The sequence below is a fragment of the Chiloscyllium punctatum genome, chromosome 25 (assembly GCF_047496795.1).
Source record: "Chiloscyllium punctatum isolate Juve2018m chromosome 25, sChiPun1.3, whole genome shotgun sequence".
Taxonomy (NCBI): domain Eukaryota; kingdom Metazoa; phylum Chordata; class Chondrichthyes; order Orectolobiformes; family Hemiscylliidae; genus Chiloscyllium; species Chiloscyllium punctatum.
The window spans coordinates 72653528-72664947 of NC_092763.1; the positions used below are offsets into that span (position 1 = coordinate 72653528).

At 43.0% G+C, this 11420-nt stretch overlaps 1 protein-coding gene across 1 annotated transcript in view; it reads left to right on the forward strand.

Moving 5' to 3' along the window:
- The window catches only part of LOC140495673 (melatonin receptor type 1B-like), a 155205-nt gene extending 144772 nt beyond the window's left edge, over positions 1-10433 (forward strand). The window contains exon 2 of the mRNA XM_072594662.1: positions 9571-10433. Within this exon, the coding sequence (XP_072450763.1) occupies positions 9571-10433 (863 nt within the window). The remainder of the gene's footprint in view (positions 1-9570) is intronic.
- The last annotated feature ends 987 nt before the right edge of the window (positions 10434-11420 follow it).

Genomic DNA, 11420 nt, shown 5'->3' on the forward strand with positions numbered 1-11420 from the left:
GACAGGATTTATCTCTGAGTGATTTGCAACAATTAACCAAGGTTAGGCTCATAGAATTAAGAGGAAATATGAAGTTAAATATGAATACTGGAGTGAGGTTCAACACTAAGTATGTGTTTGGAATTCTGTTATAAGTGAAGCAGTTGGAAATAGGAATGTAGAACTGAAAATGCTTCAGCCAGAAATGGAAATAAAACACAAATCTCAAACTTGCAAAGGACAGAGGGAAAAGCAACTTATTCTGGGAACATTTAGAGGTAGTTCAGTTTGCATTTTTTGGGGGAAAGGTAGGCAGAATTTTTCTCTGGCTTGCTGCTGGTTGAAAAAGCCTCTGGTGGTTCTCACACAGAAGTCAGCTTGACGAGATAGCTCGCAAAAAGCTGTCCAAATGCTCTGGGTGCAGACTTGGAAAGAATGGCCTAGCTGCAAAACCAGATAAATAGCTGAAGAGTCCACAGTTGCGAAGTCATTAAAGAAGATTGAAAAAAAAAATTAGCCCATAGCTAATGGGAAGAACCCATGTAATTTGCACCTGAAAAGAATGGTTTGGATAGTGAGGACAACTGAAATACATTCTCCAGGTTTGTGGCATATTTCTGGAGTTGATCCTGCAAGAAGTGAATGAATCTTTAAGATTTAATGAGATATAGGAATTCTTGAGGAGGAAATAAAAAAGCAGAACTGTGTTTCTAGCACAAGTCCTTATAAGCAAGAACCAGTGATGCTTGCTTTGTTCAATTTCTCTCCACAGTAGTAGCATTTCTTTTTTTTTTACATTTGTGACCTTTAATTTTTGGGTGTTCATATTTCTTCTTCAAACCATAATGGTCCTGAAGAGAATTGTGACAATAGCAAGATTAGAGTGGTGCTGGAAAAGCACAGCATGTCAGGCAGCATCCGAGGAGCAGGAAAATTGACGTTTCGGGCAGGAGCCCCTCATTCTGATCTTGTCTCTCATCTCCAGCAACTGCAGTCCTCACTTTTGCCTTGTGACAATAGCATCAGATCTAACAGGCAATTCAGGTGACTGCATTCAACTGGAGATGTTAGATTGGTTGCTCCTGATCACAGTGGCTGATCTGTCCTCCTACATGCATAATTTCATGTCTTTGTCTCAATGTTGAACCATCTGCCCAACATATCAGCAAGCCAGCAGATAGTACAGAGGCCTGGTAACAGAGAGAAATGCAATGGAGTCATGCTATCTTGTTTGAAAATTTCAACACTGCAATTTCATAATGGAAGATAGTTAGAGATGGTGGATCTATAACTTAAGATCATCGTTCTCATCTGAAGATGGTCCCAAAGCACTTACTAACCAATGAATTGCCTTTAGGTAGGGGAGTATCGGGGCTATTTTGCCGCACGTCAAATTATTATTCAACAAGTGGAATATATTTCTGAGATTTCGCCAAAAAGTGATGACTTATAATGTAGGCAGCAACAGCAGCCAATCTTTTACACAGCAAGATCGCACATATATAAGTCTGATAATGTTTTATTGGTGGTGTTTGAGGGATAAATGTCAGCCAGCACCCCAGCAAGATTGCCTCTCTTTGTTGACTAGTGCCATTGAACCTTGTACATCAAGCTGAGAGAATAGATGAGGTCTCGGTTTACTTTCTCATCCAAAGATTGGCATGTCATCAAAGACTGCCGCAGTCTGGCTGGGGTAAACTGGGAATGCCATCCGCAGTTGCATGCTCAGAACTTTGGAGTTGAACATGAACCTGCAATTTCTGACTCAGAGGCAAGAAGGCTACCCATTGTACTGAAGGTGAACTTTCTCTGAATTCTTAGAATCCAATTACATCCTGTCCTTTGCTCTTCTTATTTAGGAAAGGATATAATTGCATTAGAGGCAGTTCAGAGAAGGTTCATGCAGTTGATTCCTGGGATGAGGGCGTTATCATTATGCGGAAAGGTTAAACAATTTGGAGTTGTATTCTTTGGAATTTGGAAAGTGAGATGATCTTTATGAAAAATAAGACTGAGGGACAGGCTAAGATGCATTGAATATAAACATAGGGAAGCTTTACTCCAGCTGTCCAGAGAATTGGTGAAAGCGTACTAACAGTAATGTGCATACTTTTGGACAGGAGGATGTTTTGCCTGTGTGGAATCTAGAACTGGCTGAGTACTATTAAAAAATATAGGAGTGTTGTCAAACCCCTCATCCTTTGAATTAGATAAGTGTATCATCTCTGTAGTGCTTCCAATGCAGTTATGACCTTCCTTAAATAAGGAGACCAAAAGTATGTATGATACTGTTATTCTGCTCTCACCAATGCTCGAGGTGGCTAGAGCAAAACTTCCCGACGTTTATATTCCATTCTCCTTACAATATTGGAATATTTCATTTGTACTTCTAAACTACCTGCATGTTGGCTTTATATGATTCATGTATCAGGACACCCAGGATGTAATCTTCCCAGGTGTTAAACAACATGGGTATTGACAAGAGAGCTGGGAGAGTCAGTTGATTTGCCAGTGGGGTGCTTCCCACCGTCAAGAGCAGAAAATGCCATTTTGCAAGCAAGTTGAATGGTGAGGTGTGATACTTGCAGGTGAGGGGTGAAAGACGTTTGCATTCTTGCATGATCATCTTCATTACTACATCACTCTCATCTTGAAATATGATTTTCCATTCTCTTACCTGTCAGAGAAAAACTGGATGGTGACAACTGCTGACAGGAAAGGCGAAGAGGGTATGTTGGAAAAGAAACTAAGAGCAGGAGTATGGCACTCGAGCATGCTCTGCTGTTCATCATTATCATGACTGATCATCCGACTCAATAACCTGTTCCTGCTTTTCCCCCATATCCTTTCATTCCTTTAACCACAAGTAGCTATATCCAACTCCTTCCTGAAATCATACAATGTCTTGGTCTTGACTGCTTTCAGTGGTAGTAAATTCTGGTGAAGAAATTTGTCCTCATCTCAGTCCTAAATGGTTTACCTTGGACTGTGACCCTTGTTTCTGGGCTCCCTAGCCAATTGGCACATCCTTCCTATGTATACCTAGTCTAGTAAATCCAGTTCTACATTATTGGAACCCACAGTTACATAGAGTTCATAAAAAAAGTGTAAAATTCCTTACTTTCAAAATGTGCAGCCATCTTCAGAAATCTTTGGTTCAAAACAGTTTTTTTCATTCAGTCCACAGTTTTTACAAAACACAAAAATAAAAAAGACACAGTCTTTATATTTGAATGAGTGCTCAGTTAACCGAAATACCTGAGTCCATCTGGGGTCCATGCAGAAGATTAATTGCAACAACTTGTTCAAAATGCAATTACTAAATATCGAGATGTCGAGAAATAAATAGAAGCAGTCAAAATGTATTTCAAAGATGAAGATGGTGCTTGATGAATTTGATTGATTTTCTTGAGGATGTGATGGATAGGTTGGAAGAATTTGATGCCTGTACCACAATAAGAAAACATGATAATTTGTGAACAACTATTCTTGAATTTAATACAGTCTATTAGCTAGAAAGTAAATGTTTTATTTCACATACATATTCAGCAGTTCTCTTTATCATTGGGTAAATCTTTATAAGTGAGTTACTTAAATCTTTCCAGGTTCTTTCTAACTAGGAAAGGTTTCAAGAAAACAGGACTATTCAGTCATCTGTTTCCTCACAATCTGAAATTGATGTGACAGGAATTGTACTGTTAACTGAAAATCAGAAGGAAATTTGAAACTCCTAACTGCCCTGTATTATTCAGCTCTCATTCACTTTTTCACCTATGAATCTGAAATTCGAGAGCTCAGTTCCATTCCAAGGGCTTTGGCAAGTCATCAAGCTGGTGCAGTACTGAATCAGTGATCTGATCTTTTGAATGAAACATGAAACTTGGAGCATAACTACTTGCACACATTTGAAGGGGAGGGGTCGTTTCTTCTTTGTGACACTGCAAATATATTTCTCAGAAGCAGTCACCACATAATGTACAGTAGGTGGTCTCGTCATATCATATTGCTGTTTGTGTGAACTGTGAAGTACTTGGACCTGACACCCTTCAGCTATTCAAGTGCTATCAAGTAAATAATAATCTGAAACAGCCCTGTCCTCATGATTAAAATCTTTCACCAGAAATATCTAGCAGTGCTTAAGTCTTTTCAACAATAGAGTGCTGTGTATTCAACTGTACAATCAATTTGTGGTTGTGTAATAGAGATAGCCATAGGCATCAATTGACAACAAGTATATTTAATCTACAGTTATAAAAGAAGGAAGCCGTATTGAAATATCTTGTTATTAGATTTCTCAGAGATGTCCCAGTTTTCTCCAAACAATGCGCTGATTTAAGTCCAGTCAAAGTTGGTACATCAAGTGTGTCTCTCTCTCCTCCTTCCTCTGTATTTGTACAAATTGTGGCAGTGTTCCCCTATTACAATTGTGACTATCTTTTGAAACTATTCACGGCTTGCAAAGTACGATCTGAGTTCCAGATGTAATAAAAAGTGTGATATAAATGCAAACCATTTTTGAAACATACCAGTCAGATCATGGCAATGAAAGTACAAAAGCTACAGTATAAAATCTGTGTGCCAACCGGACTGGACTTCAGGCAGCTCATTGTGTGGAGAAAACTGGGACTCATCAGGAATCTAATACCAAGATTATTTCAAGACAGCTTCTTTCTTTTATAACTGCAGATTAAATGTACTTGATAGCAATTAATGCCTATGGCTACCTCTCCATCACACAATCACAAATATGTTAAAAAGTGCAATTGAATATATGGCACTGTAATGTTGAAAAGACTTAAGAAACACCACTAAGTATCTCTGATAAAAATATTTTAATCACAAGAACATAACTTTTTTCCAACTTATTGTTTACTGGAATGCATTCGATCGGATGAAGGGTGTTGTCTCCAAGTATTTTACAGTTGGTTACAATGCAAATTAGATTACCTACAGTGTGGAAACAGGCCCTTCGGCCCAACAAGTCCACAACGACCCTCCGAAGAGTAACCCACCTAAACCCATTTCCCTCTGGCTAATGCACCTAACACCACGGGCAATTTAGAATGGCCACATCATCTGACCTGCATGTCTTTGGACTGTGGGAGGAAACCAGAGCATCCGGAGGAAACCCACGCAGACACAGGGAGAATGTGCAAACTCCACACAGACAGTCACCCGAGACTGAAAATGAACCTGGATCTCTGGCACTGTGAGGCAGCAGTGCTAACCACGCCGCCCCAAAATTGCTCTTTGTTGCTCCTGAGTAGCCTCAGGAAATACTACAGGCTGAATCTCATGCTTTTTTTTAGCTTAGTTCCATGTTGCATTGGGCTTTTGGAGAGATTTTCACCATGAGGCCAAGTGAGTTTGCTCGCCCTATCTTACCAACTCACTGAGTTACTTAAACACCACTGTGGTGTTTATCACATCGAAGTTCTGTTCCATTTTACCACGCACTCTTCCCACAACAACTTGTCACTCAGTGGGTATACAATGAAAGGCTGGTGTCCCAGTCTCCCTGCCATTCCTGAAAGACCGCTATGCACCTGGATGGGTGATCACACTCTGCAGCTGGACGAGGTCAGGATATGGCAGAGAAAGGGAAGATGGCTCTGGGTTTCTATGGCAGGTTCTTGGTGATGGGATGATGCAATGGAAAGGAGTCCTCTTCTTCTGCGCCATGAGACACTGCCAGCCCAGGCCGAGGTTACCACTCCAGCTGTGGAAGGATGGCCAACAAAACACAAAGAAGATCAATGAGCTTTGGCACTCTGCCAAGGTAAGTGTCATGGTCTCCTCTCTGCTGCCTCACACTCACTCTGTCACTGCCAGTTCCCCTCACCTGCCTGCAAGGCTCACACTCTTCCAATCCCCCTTCTAACATCTTCCCTTACCTGGTCACATTCCCCCTGAAACCCCCACATCACTAACCCTGCATGCTTTCTGTGCCATCTCCTTAGGCTGAGGCAATACTTCGCCACCTTCCAAATACACCAGCACTAATAACCATGCCCCCTGCTGTCACCTTACTCATTCCCTAACCCATTTCTATCATTACAGGAGAAGGCAGGATGTGGCCAGGTAGCTGGGAGGAGGGGCTGCATGACGTTTGGACTTTCTGCTAGGAGAGAATCCTTTTCCACACAGGAGAAGACCAAGACCTGGAGACTCCCATGTCCAGCCTCTGCATAAGTACCACTCTGCATGCTTGTGCCACTGTCAGTCACATACACTCCACAGTTAATTACTGGCCAGGAGTCATCTATCTGTCTATCTGTCTCTCTCTCAATTGTGTCTTGCAGGTACCACCAGCCTCTCGACAGAGAAATGCCTGGCTCCCTCAGAAGGGCCCCCTGGACATCTGAGGACGAGAGTACTTGAGGTGTCAGAGGAAGCATCAGCAACGCTGCCTTCCATGTCCCTCACCAGCTCAGGCACTGAACCATCTGGGCGGGAGAGGGAAATCTTTAGGTGTAGAGGAGTGTGGGTGCACAATCTGGTGAGCGACAGCTCTGTAGTTGGCTGAGGAAGATATTGACTTGGCAGCTGGCATTTGAACAGTTACCAGAGACAAGGATCTGGTCAGCCCCAGGCAGGAGAGGACCGTGTGGCCTTCACTATCAGAGACGTCAGCCCCACATGCACATGTGCATACACACACACAGACACACAGACACACACACACACACACATATACACACGGTGTGATGGCCGGCAGCTGCCTGTGAAGCAATGGTCCTCAATGCCCAGATGCCACTGCATTGCAGTGAGTCATGTGACCTGCCGGCAGTCTCCCTGAGGCCCAGCTGCCTCAGGGTTTGCTGGAGTTGTGCTCAAACCTGCACTCCACTGGCCCAGCTGTGGGTTCGGGGGAGGTGGGGCAGGGGGTAGTGGTTAGTGGCAGAGGGAATCTTGACACCAGTTCAGATGCCCCCTCCACACAAGTAGACAGGGCAGGGTGAGGAAGCAGCCAGCTGGGGAAGGAACCACATGCTGGGCTTTCCAAAGTCTCCTCTCAGAACACTCCAAAGATGGCCGGGCACTCCACCTCCACCCTGCAAGTTCCCCCCTCCCCCCCCACCCCCCCCACCCCCGCCCCTCAACAACGTGGGAGTTCAAGCCGAGGAGGGTCAAACATTGCCTCTGGCAAAAAACCCTCAGAATGTCTAGTCCGTCCAGTCACACAAGCTATGGCCGATGGACTCCCCTGCTGAGCAGGGTCTCCTTCTGCCACAGCTGCAGAACTAGGCAGTACACTGAGATAGAGTGGTATGGACAGGAAGAGGAAATCTTACTGAGGCCACTTTACTGGCATGGGTGACAATAGCATGCATATAACTCAGTTCATGTCTAAATGTTTGTACTTCAGTGTACCATGTGGTCGTGAATCTCTCTATGTCAGCCCGTGAGGCATTGTTACAACAATTGGCAGCCGTTCCATCTTTACTTCCTGCTCAGAAATGCAGCCAATGTAATCAAACATGCCTCCCACCCCTCCCTCACGTACTCTCTTCCACCCTCTTCCATCAGGCAGAAGATATGAAAGTTCAAAAACAGATTCAAGAACAGCTTATTCCCTGCTGTTATTAGACTTTTGAATAGACCTCTCATATATTAAAGTTTATTTCTCTCTGCACCTTCTCTGTAGCTGTAACATTATATTCTGCATTCTGTTCTATTACCCTGATGCACTTATGTAAGATATGATTTTTCTGGTTAGCACGCAAAACAATACTTTTCACCGTATCTTAGTACATGTGACAATAACAAATCAAATCAAATCAGAATGGTCACATTCAGTGGATGGAGGTCTGCTCTGATATATGTATGGCATTGGATCATGCTGAAACCTTTCACTCTCCTTACCCAACATCCATAATACTTAAAACAAAGACAGAAATGTCTGGAGAAACTCAAAAGGTCTGGCAGCATCTGTGGAGAGAAAGCAGAGTTAACATTTTGAGTCCAGTGACCCTTCTTCAGAACTGATGGGAAAGGTAGCTGGGAAAACGTGGTATACATGCTGAAGACAAGGGGTGGGGGCTGAAGGAGTACAGGACAGGTGGAGATGAAGTCACATTAGGTAGACAACGGGATGAAGGGCTTATGCCCAAAATGTTGATTTTCCTGCTCCTTGGATGCTGCCTGACCTGCTGTGCTTTCCCAGTGCCACACTCTCGACTCTGGTCTCCAGCATCTGCAGTCCTCACTTTCTCCTAGACAATGGCATAGGTAATAGCCAGGTAGAAGGAAGAGCTGATCATAATTTTCATTTAAATGTTGAAGGATGAAGGGCGACCTGATAGAAGTGTACAACATGATGAAAGGCATTGATAGAATGGATAGTCAGTGTCTCCTCTCCAAGGGAGAAATGCCAATTACTAGGGGATATAGGTTGAAGAAAAAAGGGGGAAAGCTTAAGGGAGCTGTGAGCGGCTAGTTTCTTTTCTGCAGAGGGTGGTAAGTGCCTGGAATACACTGCTAGAGGAGGTGGTGGGAGTGGATATGATAACAATAATTAAGAGGTATCTTGACTGATACATGAATGGATAGGGAATCGAGGGATATGGACCATGTAGCAGCAAATGTGTTTGAGTTTAGAGAGGCACCACATGTTGGCACAATCTTGGTGGGCTGAACGGCCTGTTCCTGCACTGTACTATTCTTTGACCATTGTTCATAGGGACCATTAGTAGATGAAAATAGGTGAGCTGTGCAGAAAACAGCCCTCATGTTTGGTTCTCTCTGTACACAAAGGTATATTGTTGTCAGCGAGTTGTCCAGCACACGACTATATAGCTACTGAGCAGCAAAGCAAGCTGCCTCATTGTGTGACTGCACTCAGTGGCAAAGCCAGGCAAGAACCCCGTTCTCCAGACATGTCATTTGGTGCTTAGTGACAAATGCTAAGAGTGTGACAAAGCAGCTCTGAGATGCAGCCTGATCCCATCAGTGAACCAGGTGCCTAACATTGGGTGCAAAGTGTCCCTGTTGTAAACTTTCAGTACAACATGATGAGAGGCATGGATAGAATGGAATACTGTTACCAGTAGTGGTCACCCTACTATAGGAAAGGTACAGAGGCTTTGGAGAGGATGCAAAGCAGGTTTACCAGAATGCTGAGTGAGGTGGGTTTTTTTTGTCGATGGCTATTTGCATTCTCAGGATTATGAGCAATATTAGCGATGCTGGAAGTTGTTAGCTAGCTTGCTCAGCTGCAGTCTGTGTGGTGTAACTAATTGGAGTGTGTTTGTGCTCAGTTACAGTGGGATTGAATCTATCAAAACCTGCTTAACATGACCAGTGAGCACCAGCACAGGGACAGGAAGATTTCACTAGTTCATCCCAGTGAAAGGATTGACATTAAAATTGTTCGACATTTTTCTCCAGTTGCATTCTTAGAAAGATCTAAATGTTTTCATGTTCTTGCATCTTAACAATAGTGTGTTGCCTTCCCCCTTTAGATATCTGCCAAGTCTGCTTGAATGATTCTCTTCAACTCTCCCATGTTGGACACTGCCATCTGTTTTAATGGATAGATGAACCTAATGATTGAAATGCTTCCTACATGTTGTCCATTTCTCTTTGCAGGTAACATCTTTGTCGTCAGCCTTTCTGTAGCTGACCTGGTTGTGGCAGTGTACCCTTACCCTGTGATCTTGTTCGCCATTTTCCAACATGGATGGAAGCTGGGTGATATTCACTGCCAGGTTAGTGGCTTTATGATGGGATTGAGCGTCATCGGATCAGTGTTCAACATTACAGCCATCGCAATCAACAGATATTGTTACATCTGCCACAGTTTCAAGTACGATAAGTTGTACAGCCACAGGAACACCATCTGCTACCTGTGCCTGACCTGGGTCTTAACATTTGTCGCAATCATACCAAATTTCTTTGTGGGTTCTCTGCAATATGATCCTCGCATATATTCCTGCACATTTGCCCAAACAGTAAGCTCCTATTACACAATTGCTGTGGTGGTTGTTCACTTTCTTGTCCCCATTGGGGTGGTGACCTACTGCTACCTGAGAATCTGGATTTTGGTCATCCGGGTAAAGCGGCGGGTAAAACCCGATGAGCCAAAGTTGAAGCCCAGTGACTTGAGAAATTTCCTCACCATGTTTGTGGTCTTCGTGCTTTTTGCTGTTTGCTGGGGGCCGCTGAACTTCATCGGATTGGCCGTGGCCATTAACCCCCAGGCAGTGGCGCCGAAAATCCCGGAATGGTTGTTCATCATGAGCTATTTCATGGCCTACTTCAACAGCTGCCTCAATGCAGTCATCTATGGGCTCCTCAATCAGAACTTCAGAAACGAATACAAGAGAATTCTTATGTCACTGTGTTCTCCAAGACTCCTCTTCAGTGATTTGTCAAAACTTGGAACTGAAGCAATGAAAAGTAAGCCCTCCCCAGCAGCAACCAACAATAATGTGGCAGAAATGGATGTGTAAGAAAGCATTTGAATGTACTCTCAAGCTTACTTTGATTTGTATCATCAGTAATATCAACAGATTGTCAATGTGCCATACATTGTTTGCTAGTACTGCTTAAAGCAGTATAATTTACATTTGTTGCTTACTTATGTGCCTATGGTCTTGGATGTTTTAAATTTTAATTGTATTTCAAAAGAACTGTGCCTATGGTCTTGGATGTTTTAAATTTTAATTGTATTTCAAAAGAACTGTGAGATGTCCACCTTTCTGAATGATATTCTAAACTTATGCCTGTGTACTTTGTTGTCAGTGCTCTTCATAAACAGTAGCTTTACTCTCTCTTGCTCATGAAAACACTTTTATTAAAATGAAATAGGCAAATCAGTGTTTTTCATCTTTATGGAGATTGAGAAAAAAACGTAGCTAACCTTGGCATATACCATTCCATTACAAACCTATTGCACCATGTACAAAACCAGAACCAACATGACTTCCTTGTTTAGGTATGAGTTCAAGATATTTTGGACCAGATTTAAATGCATTGAGTTAAAATTTGGCCCAGTCTAATTTACTTCATCATTAAACAATGGTTCGCTTGTAACCATTTTATTTAAAATGAATAGTTTTAATGAATGGGGTGGTTCAGTTAGCGCTGCTAACTGGGTTCAATTCCAGCCTCGGGCGACTGTCAGTGTGAGGTTTTCTGATTTTCCCCATGTTTGCGTGGTTTTCCTCCTGGTGCTCCAGTTTTCTCCCACAGTCCAAAGATGTGCAGGTTAAATGGACTGGCCATTCTAAATTGCCCATAGTATCCATGGATGAGTAGGTTAGGTGAATGAGCCATGGGAAATGCAGGGTTACAAGGATAGAGTAAGGGGGTGAGTCTAACTGGATATGCTCTTTGGAGAGTCAGTGTGGACTTGTTGGGTCAAATGACCCATTTCCACACTGTAGGGATTCTATGGATAATGGGGTATGATCAGAGAGGATTTTGAGGGAATAGAA